Raw genomic sequence first — 16,315 nt, 5'->3', positions numbered from 1 at the left:
CGTCTACATGGCTCCCTACCTCGAAATGTTGCTCATCAAGATGAGCAAAGGCTTACACAGACCCAAGAGGATCGTTTAGTCGAATGGATTCTTCTTCAACAAGATTTAGGATTGCCCCCTACACATGCACAGATCAGGGAGCTTGCACGCCGTATTCTAGCTGAAAGGGGGGACTCCTTACCACTTGGAAAGGGGTGGTGCCGTGCCTTTCTTAACCGCAATCGAATTTTGAAGACTCAGAGGGCCAAGAGAGTCGATTCGGTCCGCGTCAACTGCGCTACAGAGTCAACAATTCGACCTTGGTTCAACCATTTCCAAACACCAGCTATCAAGGCGATTAAGCCAGAGAATCGCTGGAACAAGGACGAATCTGGTATTATGGAAGGCAGAGGAACTAACGGCCTTGTCATTGGAAGCCGTGCCTTTAAGGCGCTTCAAAAAAAACAGCCTGGAACCCGCACTTGGACCACTTTTGTCGAATGCATCTCAGCAGCTGGCCGTTGCCTTCCTCCTTTGGTCATTTTTAAGGGGAAAAGCGTTTAACAACAATGGTTTTCTTTGGATATGAAGCCATTTCAGGATTGGTTCTTTACAGCAACTGAGAAAGGATGGACTACCGATGAGACAAGCCTCAAATGGTTAAAAAATGTGTTCATTTCTCTCACCAAGCCAGCAAACTCCTCTGAGAAACGACTCCTTATTATTGATGGCCATGGCAGCCACACAACTGCCGATTATATGTGGGAGGCATTCACAAACAATATTCACATTATTTATCTGCCTCCCCATACTTCCCATGTCCTCCAACCCCTAGATTTGGCCATATTTGGCCCCCTAAAACGACTTTATCGCAGACGGCTTGAGGACCTTCTTGCTAACGCCTTTGACGACTCTTCTGTAGCCGGAAAACGTGCGTTTCTGGAATGCTACTAGATTCCACGCACAGAGGCAATTACCTAGAGTAATGCTAAGTCAGGATGGAAGGCATCAGGCCTTTGGCTCTTGAATGTCAACAAACCGCTAAGAAGCCCACTCCTCCTCAAGAATTCTAATACTTCACGCCCCTTAAGAACTACTATAGTTACCCCAGAGGTTCGCACACTCCGTATGCCAATCCTGGAGGATTATGGAGACGATCGGGTGCAGTGGAGGACTCCTAGAAAGGCACGTGATTACGTTGAGCAGGCAAAGAAGTTCGCACGCATCATCAAAGCAATGCCAGCGGATAAGCTCTTCCTCAGAAAGATTGGTAAGGCTTTGGATGAACAGGCCTTTGAACTGGCTATTAGGAAGCGAAAGATTGAAGGTCTAGAACACACTCTCGAATCAATAAGAGCCAGAAAGAAGAAGAAGGTTGAAGAAGATCCAAATACCACCTTTGCGAATATTCAGACTATTCGTGAGGCCCAGAGAGCTGTAGGGCGTGCAGCAGAGGTTTTAGAAGATGCGGAAGAAGCGGATGATTCAGAGGATATCAAAGATTGTATTGAAGTTTTGTAAATAAAAAGATCACCCTTTCTTTTGTTGGAGGGTTAGTTGGGACTCCTGCTTATACAGGATGTTCTAAATCAGTAGTGTTTGCTTACCCCCCTACCTAACTTATGTCGTTGTTGTGCGGCTGGCGCACAAGAGGTAGACCCTTACGTTGGACCCTCTGCTGCTCGGAAAATCTATTCCAGATTTTCGCCCACAGAACGAAGGACGATAGGTTGGCTCTGAGGATATTTTCGACATCTCCAAATATGAAGAACCCAAGACGGGCACAGCGGATTGCGACTACTGTAAAGGCAGTCCAATATAAGAGGCAAGGCTGCAAGTAAAGAATGGCTGAATTCGTAAAGTAACCATGTTGAGGAAGAAAAGGAAAAGGAAGAAGCCTGCAAGTCCTACAGGCTATGGTTTTTGTAGTGGTAAGGTGGGGTTGTGTTGTGGGTGGACAAAAATGTGTGCATTAGCTAGCTAATTTGTGGAGGAAATCTCCCTACTAAATGTGTGGGCGAAATCCCTAGGGCGGGGCTAATGCCCACGTGCCCAGTCATGTGTAAGGTAACCTCGCCACAGGTTGCGTGGTCACGTGTCGCTAGTCCCAATCAGGGAAAGAGATGCAAGTGGAGCTTGCAACTTAGCGCATAGTCACGGCACCAACCAAATGAGGCACCAAGGACGAGCTCCTGAAGCTATCGCGTACCGCAATGGCCGCCAGCGTCGGCCTATACCGGGATGCCGTCCTCAACCATAAGTTTGCTGACACTTGCTAAGTAAATTTGTTTGCTGGCACCCGCTCTTGGCTGTGGACTTTGAAATCTTTAGAGTAAAATTGCTTATCACGAGTTCGCTGAGGCACACAAGTTTGCCGACCCTAACCCTAAAGTACTTGCCTTTGCTGAGTAAAGTTGTTCGCTGCTGCCTGCTCTTGCTGTGGACGTTTGGCTTCTACGTCACTCCCCGCCACGGCAAGCGCGAAGCCCAAGTACACTAGCTGTTGCCGTCGGCCCCGCTTGGCTATGGACTTTTTAAATCTTGCTCCCTGTAAGAGAAGGCAGGTACGCCTGATCAAGGTGGTCACAATAGGAGCAACAAGCAGGGCGAGCAATGACTGGTATTGGCGTAAGACTTCAACCTGGCCTGAGCTAAAGAGGTGTGCGAAGGCCATGGTCTATATACACGTGAAAGGGGTTACGAGTCATCCTTGCGTAGCCAGGGTGGTAGTGGCGATAGTGCGTGGCCTTGTTAGCGGTGGCGATAGTGGCGATGGTGGCGAGGGTGGCCCTGGTGGCGGTGGCCATGGTGGTTACGAGGGTGGTTTCCTTACACGCCTACTTACTGGAAGACGAAGAAACAGACCTACGTAGCCCACAGCACAAGGGCTGAGTTCACGAACCTTTGACCCGCTTCACAGACGGCCAAGTGCATCCATCAGCTGCTCAAGGACTACGGCGCTGAACAACCACTTCCAACCGTGTTCTTTACTGATAGTATAAACGCCCAGATAAACGTTATGAACCCCCTCAATATAGCTAGGACTCGCTGCATTGACATAGGCTACAAATGGGTCATTGACAGGGTGAAGAAGGGCCTGATCAAGGTTGTGCACATCCCCGGCCGAAATGGCAGCAGATGGCCTTACAAAGCCGCTCAACACCGAGAAACACTCACAATTTGTCAAAATGCTCAGAGTGGAGGCAAGGAAAGTGCCCTGGTTAGTCAACAACGAACAGAGCACTGGAGGGCCAGAAAACGTTCAAATAGCTTACCAAGGCCCAAGAATGCGTTTCTACATAGAAAGCCCTCAGCGAGGACTGACACATAAAGTGCCCTGCAACGCAGTAACCCACTTCCGGAAGGAAGAAAACACCACGAAAGCGATTTTAGGCTTTTGGGCACTATTTACAGCTTCACTTTGGAAGGTTCAGTGTTACAATCTGGAGAACAGGTCCACGGAGCTAGGCCCGGCCTAGGATTGTGGGGGTCTGGACGGCAGGTAGGAGATGACAGGAGACAAGGAGTATCGTGCACAGATTGCGAAAGACAGGCTTTCAACACACAACCAATGTATGCTTAACCAGATGCATTGATAGCTGCAGAACCGTTCTCCAGAGAGAGCGTGATGCCAGCTCCTATATAGAACTATGAGCAACCAATCAGAGTTCCTGCCTTACATGCTCAGTCGTGCTCAGTCTTAGACGCACTGATCTCCACTGAGCTCCCTGCTCAGTGCGCTCAGTGGGTCTCGGCACTGATTCTACTGAGCTCAGCCATGCTCAGTGCACCTTGGCAATGGCCCCACTGAGCACTCCCTAATTGGATGCACCTTCTCTTAGCGAGAGCCCCACCCTAAGTGCCGTTCCAGCCAATCCGCAGCGGGCGGGCAACGCCCTCTGCACCTTTGAACCAGGATCGTAACATTCAGGTCTGAGGGGGTGTATGGCTTGGCACATGTTGTCAGGCAACCGGTGCATCTATAGGTTCCACTTATCCAGGCCACCTCCCAATACATATTCTGCGGTAGCCCAGATAGGGAGTCTTCATCCAAGCAATGCAGTCACCCGTTTCCCACCAAAATTCGAGAAGTCCACAGCCAAGGGCGGGTGCCACAGCTTGTGTACTACAGGCAGGGGGGGCCGGGATCAGTGACGTAGAAGCCGGAAAAGCAACAAGTCTACAGCCAGGAGCGGCAACCAACTTTACTCAGCAAACTTGTGTGCTCAGCTAAAACTTGTATACTACTCAGCAAAACTTGTGTGCTACGTAGTAAAGACTTGTGAATTAGGGGTTGAGGCGCGTGTGGGAAGATTTGGAAGTCTACAGCCAAGAGCGGGTGCTACAGCTTGTGTACAAGGCAGGGGGTCCGCGGGCTGTTGGACTTTGGTGGCTGCACGCGAGCGGTTGTTGCGGCTTGTCTGGCGTTGTGCTGGCATCGAGCTGTCTTGCTGGCGTCGGGCGGGCTGTTGTCTTGCTCGGGCGGGTGTTGGGCTTATTGTTGGCTAGTGGAAGCGGAAAGGGACTCATAACCTTTTGGTGAAAACGGATGACTGTATTGCTTAGAGCAAGACTCGCTATATGATTAGAAGGTATGGTCTGGATAAGTAGAACCGATAGATCCACCGGTTGGCCTGATAACATGTGTCAAGCCATACAACATCTCATCATTTTATCACTGTGCGGCATCTTTGCACACCCCGCGTTCAGTAAAATCATCCTCGCTCACTGCGGCTCTCGTTGACAATATCTGTGCGGCTGCACAACCCCGCGTTCAGCCCTCGCTCACTGCGGCTCTCATTGACAATATCTGTGCGGCATCTCTGCACAACCCCGCGTTTAGCAAAATCATTATCGCTCACTGCGGCTCTCCTTGACAAAATCTCCCCATTTCATCACTGCGGCATCTCTGCACACCCTGCATCTAGCAAAACATCATCGCTCACTGCCATTCTCTCAAGTCCGCAATCGGCAAAATCACCCTCGCAAACATAGAGACGGCCTCGGAGAAATCGCGAAACCCAAACCCCCAGCCTGTCCAGACCAAACCCAAGCCAGCCATGTCGGACTTCTATGCAACCGTGTCGGACGGCTCAGACATGTTGGACGACTCAGACATGTCGGACGGCCCAGACATGTCGGACGGCCCAGACATGTCGGACGGCCCAGACATGTCGGACCCAAACCCCTAGCCGGTCCAGACCAAACCCAAGCCAACTATGTCGGACTTCCATGCAACCGTGTCGGACGGCTCAGACATGTCGGACGACTCAGACGTGTCGGACGGCTCAGATATGTAGGGAGATAGCAAAGCACCTCACTATACCGACTTCATCGAGCGGGAGGCAAACCTCATCAAGGCTGAGCAGGAGGCGGAGAAAGCCGGCGTTATGGGAGGCCTCGTTAGCCACAATGGTCTGATCGATACGGAAAAGAAAAACGAACCATTTGTAGCTACTCTCAGAGTCAGCATCTAGAACCAGGAGGAGCAACTCAAGAATTACACCATGCTGGTTGAGAAGGTCTCTTATCTCATCGTACGCCTAGAGAAGGCAGAGGAGCAGGCGAAGGACCTTAGTTACCAGGTGGAAGATCTCAAGGAGCAGGTACACGAGTGCAACATCAGCACGGAATTTATAGTGGACGTCAAGAAGATAATCCGGGAGAGACTCGACGCCAAGGCGATGAAGAAGAAGAAGTTGGACGAGATCGAGGACAAGAAGAGAGATTTAATGACAAGGCTCAAGAAACTGGAAGAGGAAGAATCGAGTCTCAAATAGCCGGGGACGAGAGGACCATTGGAAAAAGTCCCATAAAGGAATATCCAGCAAGAAGCTCATGGGAAGTCTGAAAAATTCCCATAAAGGGATATCCAGTAAGAAGCTCATAGGAAGTCTTGATTTCACTGAGGAACTCAGCAAGAAGCGCACAGGAAGTCTTGATTTCACCGAGGAGGAACTTAGCAAGAAACTTATAGAAAGTCTTAATCTCACCGAGGAGGAACTTAGCCAGGGACGGTCAAGATTTGGATTACTACCATAATGAAGCTATTTGCAAACAATACTAGAGGGCCTTCCTGAGTAGCCCCGGCCTCAATCTGCGCCTGTCTGATGTTTGTAGTGTCAACAAAGCGTTTATTCGGGTCTGCAGTAACAGCCTTCTTTGCAAGCTCTAACTCACCCGCAACACGGCGACTTCGGGGCAAGTAATGCCAAGTCGACGCCCTTTTGAAGCCTTTTGCAAACTTCTTGAACAGCTCTCGTTGTGCCTTGTCAGTTTTTTTCTCCATGTTAAATCTAGTTAGCTAAATCGTTAGGTCTGCTACCTTGTAGGGAGTCTTTCACATGCCCGAGTTCTCTGTTGTTTTAGAGGGCTGTGGAGTAGTGGTTAACAGTTAGACGGCTGCAGCCGTTGGCCTTGTTGACTCCATTCGCGTTTTCTAACAACAGATTTTGGTAGGAAACGGATGACTGCATTGCTTGGAGCAAGACTCCCTATCTGGGCTACCGCGGAATTATATAGAAGGTGATGGTCTAGATGAGTAGAACCCATAGATCCACTAGTGGCCTGAAAACATGTGCCAAGCTATATCAAATCTTCCTCCGCGCCTCAACTCCTAATTCACAAGTTGTAGTATACAAATTTTGCTGAGTAGTATACCTTTTAGCTGAGCACACAAGTTTTGCTAAGCAGTACAAAAGTTTTAGCTGCGTAGACACTTGTTTCTTGCTGAAGTTGTTCGCTGCCGGCACCCGCTCCTGGCTGTGGACATTTTGCCTTTTGGCTTCTACGTCACTGATCCTCGCCAAGCCAGAGCCGGCAAGCAAGGCATAAGCGAAGCTCTCTGCCTATTAGGCACAAGTTTTTGCTGAGCAGTACAAACTTGCTCGCTGAGAAGTACACAAGTTATTTGGAGAGTAGAAATCTTCCTCCACGCGCCTGGATTGCCTAATTCATAAGTTCGCTGAGTTGTAGACAAGTTTTTGCTGGGTAGCACTTAGTTTGTTGCGAAAAGCACACAAATTCCTGCCGAGCAGTACAAAGTTCGCTGCCGGCACCGCTCTTAGCTGTGGACTTTTTGCCTCTTGGCTTCTACGTCTGATTCCCGCCAGGGCAAGCGCGAAGCCCCCCTCTGGCACAAGTTTTGTACTGAGTACAAAGCTGTTAGCTCGGCCGCTTGCATCCAGGCTATGAACAAACTCAACGCGAAACTCGAAGATGCCGGAATCGACGATTATATTCACAATCGCTGCTACAGCCAGGCTATTAACAACAACTTCGCTCAGCTGTATGTTGTGTAGAGAGTCGAAGAAGATGGAAATCAGTGGGGAGTCGAGGAGGCTGGAAATTAGTTTTTCTATATCTAGCGGGTGGACTCTTTCTTGCTGTCGAGCATTGAGCACTTTACACGCCTCCATCAGTGGTTGGCAGCCATCCTACATTGGGGATATGGAGCACGCCTGAGGGATATCCAGCACGCTCTGGACAAGATTGGAGGACCGTAGAAGGTGAACTGGCAGGGCAGTACAAGGTGGTGAACTGCCCGCAGGAGGTGGTGAACTGGCAGGGCAGTAGATGGTGAACTGGCAACACAGGGTCGCATTTCGCCGTAGCTCATTCAGAGTCGGGTTTTTGTTATTAGTTGCGCGTGTTTATCTCCCAATCCCCCACACATGTTTCGCCTGCGGGCAGATAGATCTCGAGCAATCCACCACGTTTTTTAGTGAACTGTGCACTTGAAACTGATGTAGACTGACTTCTGTAGCTGGTATAGTAATGGCCCGATTAGATGAAGAAGAAAAAGTATAGCAGACGGTGGCTCTTCTTGTGAATGGCAAGACTGAAGATGGGATACAAAGGCGAGAAATGGCCCGGTTGAACGGACTCGCTCGAAAGTCGTCAACAGTCTCGGCAGTGTCCCCAACAGTCGGGCTGACCCATTTGTTTAAGACTGATGAAGAAAAATACAGAGAGACAAGGGAGAGAAAATGCCCAACTGCGTTGAACTTCTAAACAGTTTGGCTGACGCCGTTGGCTCGTGCCTGCTGGCTAGCCCGTGAACTGTGGGACAGTGGATGCAAGGCATTGCCAGTGAAAGCAGGTACGGTGGTCACAGCAAGGTCACTAGAGGGAGAATAATAGCCAGTAGCACATTTTTGTCAATGGTCAAGACAGACAATGTGCTCGATTCTAGTCAAGGCACAAAAAACGATGTTGCTCGATTCTGGGTTGGTCAGACTGATAGAGTGTAGTCCTCGGAATCGGTATTAATCGAGACTGATTCCGAGGGTCGTGTTGGTGTGGGCCGAGAGGCAGAGGATTTGCGCTTCAGTACTGAAGAAGTATAACTGTTTGCCTTGCTCCCGCACTCAAGGCGCCTTTATTAAAATGAGGAAAAAGAAAAAGTGGTAACAAGCCTGTAGGGGCGCGCCGGCACCGGTGAGCCTGGTAAAGAACTCGCATTAGGGCGCGCTGGCCGCTCGCGTAAAACCGGCCTTAGGCCCACAGGTCGATGAGCTCGCAGACGAGCTCGCAAGCGAGCGTCTTCGTGCGGGCAATGCGTCCCGCACGCGTCAGCCCGAAGCGGGCCCCGTCATCCTCTTCCTCGTTGTCTTCCTGACTCTCGTCGTCCTCCTCCCCCTCACTCTCCTCCTCTCCCTCGTCGTCTTCGTCGCCGCCCTCGGCAGCTCTCTCTTCTTCGTCGTCGCTGCCCTCGGCAGCTCCCTCCTCGTCGTTCTCGTCTTGGCTGTCTTCGTCCTCGTCGTCGGTGTCGTCGAGAATGACGACGGCGACAGCGGCACGGGTGCGGCGAACGGCCTATTCGACACCTAGTTAGCAAGAATGAATAGAGCAGACACGACAGAGCAGACGCAACAGAGCAGACGCGACAGAGTAGACGCGACAGAGCAAGGCAGACGTGACAGGGCAAGGAAAAACTTACGGCGGAGGCGAGGCTCTCCTCACCCTTCAAACCAGGCTTGGCACGAGGCCCGACAGGCTGGACTCTATTTTGAGGCTGTTAGCAGATACGAGACGAAGCTGTGAGGCTCAACATACGCCTTCTTCTTGCTCTTTCGAGCAACCGATTTACGCCCGGCGGCGACTTTCTCCGCCGAGGCGGGACTTGGACTGTTGCCTTCTCGGGCAGCGACGAGACCTGAACTATTGCCCTTTCGGGCGGCAGCGACTTTGCGGTTGCGCGCGCGGGCGGCGCGCGCCTTTTTGAGGCCGGCCAACATCGCGGCGGACGTGGTCTTTTTGGGTGTCATTTTGGGTCATGCTTACAGACAAAATCAGTAAACGCGAGCGCGCGCAGCAGAATTTATATTGTCACGGTAGCTACCGAGCTTAAGGCGCTCTGCAAACCGTGCGCCGCCGCTGCACTTAGCCTGGCCAGGCCCCCGCCACCCGCCGTGCTCCCAATTACACTGCCGTGCTCACTGCCATGTTCTTGTCACGACCAGGGCAAGGCATTGAGGTGAACTCAGTCCATTGGGTGCTATCGACGAAGATTCTAAACTGAGGAAGGAAAGAAGGAAAAGTCCAACAACGCGTCGCGTGCTCGCGAATAAGTTTTCATCTATCAGTGGGGTAGGTGGGGCCTCGAGGCAGCTTCTGATAGGCCCGGGGTTCTGGGCGGCTCTGGCTGCTTGAGGGCCAATTTGGTGGACGGGTCCTCACAGAGCTTGAGTGGGATCGTTTCGAGCTTCGGGTCTATGAGCATCGCGAAGTAGTCCACTGCTTGCGCGCACAAGGGGCGCTGCGCTAGCAGCGGGAGCCGTCTCCTGTCTCTTCTCGGTTTCCAGTTCCTTATTGTGGCGATATTGACGCTTCTTTAGGTGCAGGGGGTGGGCGGAGTAGGTTATCGGGGGGGGGCTGACCATAGTAATATCCTGCCGCCAGCGCTGCCTGGCCATGAGGTAAATTTCTGGGAGGCCCGGAGTAGGGGTTAGGCGGAAGCAGATATGGCGAAGCGTTGGCGGGCGGCCTAACAAACTGCTGCGCTTCGGCCTACAGCTACAGGTAGATGTCGTTACCCTACGCGACGGCCTTATCCTTGAGCTGCTTGAAGACGGACATTGTGACGGCCTGCCTCGGGAAGGTAGGGAAGTCAAAGGTTGTAGGCAGTAACAAATGTAGATTCAAAGCTAAGGAAGGAAAAAGAAGTTATCGTAGGCACAGATACCTGTCCAAGTGGCAACCTGGAAAGCCTGGAGCAAGTGGAAATCGAGTCCTTACAGAAGAAGCCCAAGGCAGCGCCCCTGCTCGACGAGCTGCGCCGCGGGCGGGACGAAGCCGAGGACCCTCCTGGCCTGGGAGCCGTGAACCGAGCCGCCTATAGAGCCGCACGCGCTAACCTAGTCGTTTCTTACTTACACCTGCGGCGGGGGAGTTTTTGTGTGGGCTGGAGACCAATAAGTCCCGATCATAAGCTATGGTCGCAACACGCACGGTATCTTACCCGTACGCTGATTATGGCATTGACACATGCACGTCGATGTGAGTGAGGACGGCGACAATGGCGAGACAGGCAGAGCGCGGGCCCGCCGTGTGGGCGCGGAAGGGCAGCGTGAAGGAAAAAAAAAACCCCCCTTCCTCTCATTTTAGAAAACGTTTCCTACCTCCCTGGCGTCAACCAGCTGGACGCCTGCCAACTGTTAACACATTTGTTATGCCTCTGCGGCCACCTGGTCTGCACCGAGTACACGTGTCGTCGTTCAAACAACGCTCAGCCAAGGTCTGGTCGCACCGCTGAATGCGGGAGTGCGGGGGTGCGGGATTGCCAGAGTGCGCAGTGGAGTGGCCTCTCAAATATTTCCCTCTCAAAAAAACACCCCCACACGTGCAAGGTGCCGAGCTTAGGGGAGCTGCAACTGACCGGATAAGTCCTTCTCTATCCCCGTTCTAAATTCTTCTCACCTCATCGCGCACCAATATTATCCAGCTTCCTTCTGGCCGGTTTCGACCTGTTGCGCCGCTCTAAGGAATTGGAATCCATTCATTTATATCATCGAGTGCACAGGGCATCACGGACACATCCAACGCGGGGCGTGTTGGGGCCGACCCACTGTCTGGAAACCGAAAAACAAGTCCGGGCCTAACAAGCCAGAATGAAAACAACGGCTTTGTTCTGGACACGGCTGAGATTGAATTGTCCCGACAATAGAGTCATTATACAACGCTACCCTCACAGTCATTCCGCAGCCCGGCGCGATATATAAAAAGACATCAAATCCGTTCGTTCTCTCTCTCTCACTCCACCGATTAGCACACACTCACGCTATTAAAAAGTCGGTCATTCAACCTCGCGCAGGCTCTTCAACAACAAGTCTTCGACCACACCGCCAACATGACTAACATCCCCGCTCTACCCGAACGGAACCGCATCTGCCGCGTCAAATGGGGCGGCACATTCGGGCCCGAGCCTGACTGGGTCGAGGATATGATGGATATCAAGTTACGCGCCGAGAAGGTCGTGTTCCATGTCCTCCGCTACCTCGAGCTGTGCTGCAGCACGTGCGCCGCAGCCCCATCCGACAAGGACAAGCTGTGCGAGACGGCCCGGTTCAGTGTCCTCGGCCACGGCGTGTGGAACCACGCGTTCAGCATCACGCCATGCCACGACCCCGACAGCGCTGCCCACCGCGAGCTCGTGTTCCGCGTGGCCAAGCCCGTCACCGCGCGCGACTCGCGCGTCGCCGCCGAGGTAGCCGCCATGCTGTGGGTGCGCCATCACACGTCCATCCCCGTGCCAGGCGTGCTGGCCTTCGAGTCATCCGTCGACACCATGATGGGCTACGAGTGGATCCTGATGGAGCGCGCCGAGGGTGTACAGTTCGAGAAGGCCAACCTGACCCTGGAGCAATGCGAGAGGATCGCCGAGACCATCGCCGACTGGGTGACCCAGCTGGCGCGCATCAACCTGCCGTCCATCGGCGGGCCGCGCCTGGTCTCATACCACGAAGTGTGCAGGCTGCTCAAGATCCCGCGGCTCGCCGACGGGGACCGGGCCTTTACCCACGGCGCGCCCATCATGGACCTGACCGTAGGCGACTGGCGCGACGACTACGACGAGTTCGACCGCGGGCCATACCCCGGCCTGCACGCGCTGGCCAGCGCTATCCTGACCTCGCGCCGCGCCGAGGCCAAGGACCCGCGCCAGGCCCTGCGCGCCGAGTATTTCGACGCCAAGGACGAGCTCGCGCAGCGGGACTGGGAGGCGGCGGCGCGCAGCGACGGCACGCCCGATGAGCAGGCCGTGGCCTGGTCGCTGCTGGCCGTCGAGTCCGACTCTGAGCGCTCGCAGCGCCACACGGCCGTCGAGAGCCTTAACCAGTACATGCGGGACCTTAAGGCGGACTACGAGAAGTGCGAGGCGGCAGCCGTCGACTCGGGCGACATCGTGCCGCACATGCCGATCGAGGCCGGCCGCTTCTCGACAACGACGCTGCGCCTGCAGCTCCAAGGTATCGAGATGCTCCAGACGCTCGCCGACCGCGTGCTGCGGCCTCTGTCGCCAAACGCAGAAACCACTGCCGAGGCCAACGAAGCGCTCCAGAATGCCCGCCGCGTCGCCAACAAATTCATCCTACACCACTGGGACATCTCGTCCGAGAACGTACTGGTGAACGAAGCCACCGGCCGCCCGACGTGCCTGCTTGACTTCGACATGGTGTACGCAGACTCGCTCGCGACAATGCCGCGCTACCCGCCCATCATGGCGGTCTACGAAGAAGACGAAATCGACACGCACACGGCGTTCCCCAACGACGTGCCGGGCTACAACGACCCGTCCACACGAAAAGAGTCTCTGCGTGCGCGCCAGTGCATGTGCGTAGCGTTCGACGCGCGGCTTGATGCGGTCAACTCGCCGTGGCGTGCCACGCAGCCCAGCGTGGCCTCGGCCTCGGGCGAGTATACGCGCCAGAGAGATGCGGGCGACGCGCTCGCGCCGGTGCGCATGCTGGTCCGCATGATTAGTGAGGCGATCCATAGTGTCGTGGAGGTCCGCTGGTTTGAAGGCGAGCTCGCCACGGCGTACCGTGCCCAAGGGCCGAGTACGCCGGCGTACGGCCCGAGACTGAGGCAATTGTCGAACATGCAGCGGAAGTCGTTTTGAGAGAAGCGAGGCTTTTTTTGGCAGATGGTAATTAGAGTATACTGTCAATATGAATTGTAATTTTTTTTTATTGTCTAGTCTTTGATGTTTGTAATATTATCGACTCGTTATTGTAGCCTGAGGTGTATTTCTTGCCTGGCGCTGAATGGAATTTTGAAATGGATTGCTCTAGGGAGTCTTCATTGACCCTGGGCTATGACGTCTTATACCCTTTTTCTCCCCCTTCTCTATCCCATATATAACGGTGAAACCAGCCTTCCTCTGCAATACGAACCGGACATCAAGGATAGCGCTAGTCAATGTTGGATAATATAGGAGAAAAATGGAGTAAGCATACATGCCGCCGTCACCTAACTAGACTAGGCTGCCTTTCTCCGCAGGGAACTCGAACAAGCTATTTGCTGCCTAGACAACCTGCAACGGGCCGGTATGGGAACTGTCTAGGAGCTCAAGTTGTGTCCCAGCACTCCACACCGAGACTAGCATGCGATGCGACAGACCCTCATCTCTACTCGCTTCTTTCAGCGGCCACGGGGTTTTCTAAGACCCCTGGCTGTGCAGTTCCTAGCCGACTCCGAGCGCCTAGCCGACTCCGAGCGCAGCGAGCAACCCGTCACAGGCGCCCCCGGAGGGCAGCCGGAGGCATCGTTTCAGTTGACCCCTTCCTTTTGCCTCTGGCGGTTAAGAGACTACAGAAATCACAGGAAGCGCACTGCCAGCGCGCCGCAGGCGACGAGAACGACAACCGGGGCTGTCCTCCCGCGGTGCCCTGTGTTCTCGAAGCCGTTCACCACCAGTTCCCTTCGCCGCCACACCAGCAGCCTGTCACGAAGGAGAGGATTCGGCTGGCATAACACGCAGTATAACCGTAACCTATATTGTGGAATCTAAAGCTAAGGATGGAAAAGGAAGGTGTTGCGGGGAGCGGGCAAGTCGCGGGGTTCTAGGTATGGTGCGGACCACGTGATAGGTATGCACAGACCACACTCCAGCACTACGTCATTGACACCACCACGGCGCCCGCCGTGACACAGCCGTCATGTCAGCCGCCGCCATCACCCTACCAACCCCAACAGACTTAGCAGCAGCAGCCAGACCCACAGAATTACCAGCAGCCATCTCGGCAGCTGCCTCTGCTAGGTGCACAGCAAGGCGTCTACCTACCGAGAGTACCAAGACTACGCTGTGAGATATTACCCGCCCCGGGTCTCTGGTACCCTGCTCCTAGGACGTCATAGTTGGCTGACCATTGGCTTCCCACCGCAGCATCGATGACCGCAAGTCCGCTACGCCGCGCCTGCAAGGCTTCCTCCACGCCGTCCCCATAATCGCACGCGAGCGCGGCATCTGCGGCTTTTTCTAGGGCTTCGTGCCGACGACGGCGCGCCGAGAGAGAGAGAGAGAGAGAAGAGGGGGTTTCCACACCTTAATCTTCATGAAACGACCAATTGCCTCGCTAATACCAACCACACCGCCCCTTGCACCACGTCAAAAGCCAAACGTGAGGGTCTTGTCTATCCATTTATCGTTGATTCAGTCCCTCATCTCTTAATTTCCATCCATTTCAGAGGTCAATGCCCACCGCCCCACCCTAACCTTGCCTCAGTATATGTAAGAGAAGGCAGGTACGCCGGATCAAGGTGGTCACAATGCAGGTAAGAAGGTGGGCGAGCAACGAGTAGTATTGGTGTGAGACTTCAACCTGGCCCTCGCAGAGGAAGGTGGGCGAGGGCCACTGTTTATTTACGTGCTCAGGGGCTCAGGCCCGGGGCGCCATGGCGTGGCGTAGTGGCTTGTGCCAACTGGCAGTGTTCCGGCCAGTTGGTAACAGGTGGTGAGCGCGCACCTTGTGCGCGCGGCTGGTGTTTGGGGTGTCCTTTCCTTACAGTTATTATGTCGACCTGCTCACCCTTAGAGGCTAGTTTGAAGGCAGCTTCGTTTAGTACCGCCATCTCGATGGGCCTCTCCTTATAACAGCCTATGCCGTCACGTTGCAAGCGGTACAAGCCCTGCCCATCATATTCTGGAAATGGGTCCCTTTTGTTCACAGGTGGTGGTGCTTGCTTTAGAGGGTCGGGGGCATAGAGCTGTCGTTCCATAAGGTTCAGCTCCCAGTCTCTACGATCGCCAGTCAGCTGTCGAGCCAGCCGTTGTAATAGTATTGGGCGGAAGAATGGCATCGCCATAACGGGTTCCGACGTACGTGGGTCTTCTACAGTGAATCCGGCGGACTTCTGCCGCTCCCACTCATTGATCCGTGCGCGTAAAAGTCTTCTGTCACGCCAGCGCTTATCCTCCTTTTCTATAGCCAGTTCTCTTCTCTGGGCATCTTCTTAATAATTTGGGTTAAGGGGCTTAGGCTCCGACTAGTCTACCGGAACGGTGGCCCACCAGCTTGGGTTAAATTTCTATTCCTCGGGAAATAGTAGAGGACGGCCTCGTACGTCAGCTAGTACGTCGTGGTAGTCGAGCCATTTCCGGCCAATCATTAAGTCGTGAACGTAGCACACGATAATCAAGTGTTTGTCCCTAATCGTCTTATGCTAGACAACCAGGTAGACTTCTAGTAGCTCTTCAATAATGTGTTGAGACTTGTTGTTGTACCCGCCTACCAGTCTCGGGGCGGGATCCGTAATGGGGTTAGATATGAAGTAACCGTTGTATCTTTCTTGCGAAGTCACGGCTCACGAAGATATATCCGTTTGCTCCCGTATCGACTAAAACATCATCCGTAGTCAAAGAAAGTCCATTGCTCGCTATCTCACAGCCAACAGTGAATGCAGGGCTACCCAGGTATTTGGCTAGTAACCCCACTCCAGTCTTCTCCTCTCCTATAGTCGTAATATTACACGTTGACACTTCCCCTGGAAGGGAGTCTAATTGCCCTAGGATATCTAGTTTTCCGATCCTTCGTTCGTAACCGAGGGCCGGCGAGCCTCCGTTGCTAGCATAGCGCGCAATGATTGACTGTAGGCGTGCTTGCTTGTCAGGCCCGACTCCTGCCTTCTAGGGGCAGTCGCGGGTGGTATGTCCCTACTCTCTGCAGATGAAGCAGCGGCCCTCGGCGTACAGTTTCTTGATCTCTTCAGTAGTGGATTTTTTCTATTCTCCGCCGGTCTTGTTTCCTTCGGCGGCTATCGGAGGTCGGGTCTGCTAGCGTTGCTTGTTTTGACAAGGTGCTGGGGGTGTGTTGTTGGTGGCTTTCTTGCGGGCAGC

General features: G+C 53.6%; 7 protein-coding genes across 7 annotated transcripts; 5 read left to right on the top strand and 2 right to left on the bottom strand.

The window, feature by feature from the left end:
* The first annotated feature begins 2,898 nt into the window (after nt 1-2,898).
* On the top strand, nt 2,899-3,514 carry B0T26DRAFT_730110 (uncharacterized protein). The gene is made up of 2 exons (XM_060443001.1): nt 2,899-3,199; nt 3,266-3,514. The coding sequence occupies exons 1-2, from the start codon at nt 2,999-3,001 to the stop codon at nt 3,308-3,310; spliced, it is 246 nt and encodes an 81-aa protein (XP_060290047.1). The 5' UTR covers nt 2,899-2,998; the 3' UTR covers nt 3,311-3,514.
* A 410-nt stretch (nt 3,515-3,924) lies between these two features.
* Nucleotides 3,925-4,632, bottom strand: B0T26DRAFT_730108 (uncharacterized protein). The gene has a single exon (XM_060443000.1). It carries the CDS (start codon nt 4,621-4,623, stop codon nt 4,303-4,305), a length of 321 nt encoding a protein of 106 aa, XP_060290046.1. The 5' UTR covers nt 4,624-4,632; the 3' UTR covers nt 3,925-4,302.
* Nucleotides 4,633-5,039: 407 nt separating this feature from the next.
* Nucleotides 5,040-5,909, top strand: B0T26DRAFT_792012 (uncharacterized protein; the record flags this gene model as incomplete). Its single annotated transcript, XM_060446863.1, has 3 exons — nt 5,040-5,152; nt 5,288-5,381; nt 5,457-5,909. 3 exons carry the CDS (start codon nt 5,040-5,042, stop codon nt 5,757-5,759), a joined length of 510 nt encoding a protein of 169 aa, XP_060290045.1. The 3' UTR covers nt 5,760-5,909.
* A 1,276-nt stretch (nt 5,910-7,185) lies between these two features.
* On the top strand, nt 7,186-7,662 carry B0T26DRAFT_730107 (uncharacterized protein). Its single transcript, XM_060442999.1, has one exon. The coding sequence runs from the start codon at nt 7,198-7,200 to the stop codon at nt 7,441-7,443; it is 246 nt and encodes an 81-aa protein (XP_060290044.1). The 5' UTR covers nt 7,186-7,197; the 3' UTR covers nt 7,444-7,662.
* Nucleotides 7,663-8,475: 813 nt separating this feature from the next.
* On the bottom strand, nt 8,476-9,248 carry B0T26DRAFT_680911 (uncharacterized protein; the record flags this gene model as incomplete). Its single annotated transcript, XM_060440565.1, has 3 exons — nt 8,476-8,796; nt 8,921-8,984; nt 9,037-9,248. 3 exons carry the CDS (start codon nt 9,246-9,248, stop codon nt 8,476-8,478), a joined length of 597 nt encoding a protein of 198 aa, XP_060290043.1.
* A 3,130-nt stretch (nt 9,249-12,378) lies between these two features.
* On the top strand, nt 12,379-13,136 carry B0T26DRAFT_730102 (uncharacterized protein). The gene has a single exon (XM_060442998.1). It carries the CDS (start codon nt 12,392-12,394, stop codon nt 13,097-13,099), a length of 708 nt encoding a protein of 235 aa, XP_060290042.1. The 5' UTR covers nt 12,379-12,391; the 3' UTR covers nt 13,100-13,136.
* Nucleotides 13,137-14,138: 1,002 nt separating this feature from the next.
* Nucleotides 14,139-14,462, top strand: B0T26DRAFT_756748 (uncharacterized protein; the record flags this gene model as incomplete). Its single annotated transcript, XM_060446152.1, has 2 exons — nt 14,139-14,239; nt 14,366-14,462. 2 exons carry the CDS (start codon nt 14,139-14,141, stop codon nt 14,460-14,462), a joined length of 198 nt encoding a protein of 65 aa, XP_060290041.1.
* Between the last annotated feature and the right edge of the window lie 1,853 nt (nt 14,463-16,315).

This window comes from Lasiosphaeria miniovina (assembly GCF_030549165.1).
Source record: "Lasiosphaeria miniovina strain SMH2392-1A chromosome Unknown B0T26scaffold_8, whole genome shotgun sequence".
Lineage (NCBI taxonomy): Eukaryota > Fungi > Ascomycota > Sordariomycetes > Sordariales > Lasiosphaeriaceae > Lasiosphaeria > Lasiosphaeria miniovina.
Note: the sequence above shows the minus strand (reverse complement) of the source record. Positions and strands in the feature narration are given on the sequence as shown.

Bases quoted from the DNA above. Each gene is read 5' to 3' on its own strand.
- B0T26DRAFT_730110 (XM_060443001.1), top strand. From the start codon at position 2,999: ATGAACCCCCTCAATATAGCTAGGACTCGCTGCATTGACATAGGCTAC. The intron at 3,200-3,265 runs GTTAGTCAACAA...CCAAGGCCCAAG, and splicing joins GAGGCAAGGAAAGTGCCCTG to AATGCGTTTCTACATAGAAA.
- B0T26DRAFT_730107 (XM_060442999.1), top strand. From the start codon at position 7,198: ATGCCGGAATCGACGATTATATTCACAATCGCTGCTACAGCCAGGCTA.
- B0T26DRAFT_730108 (XM_060443000.1), bottom strand. From the start codon at position 4,623: ATGTTATCAGGCCAACCGGTGGATCTATCGGTTCTACTTATCCAGACC.
- B0T26DRAFT_730102 (XM_060442998.1), top strand. From the start codon at position 12,392: ATGCCGATCGAGGCCGGCCGCTTCTCGACAACGACGCTGCGCCTGCAG.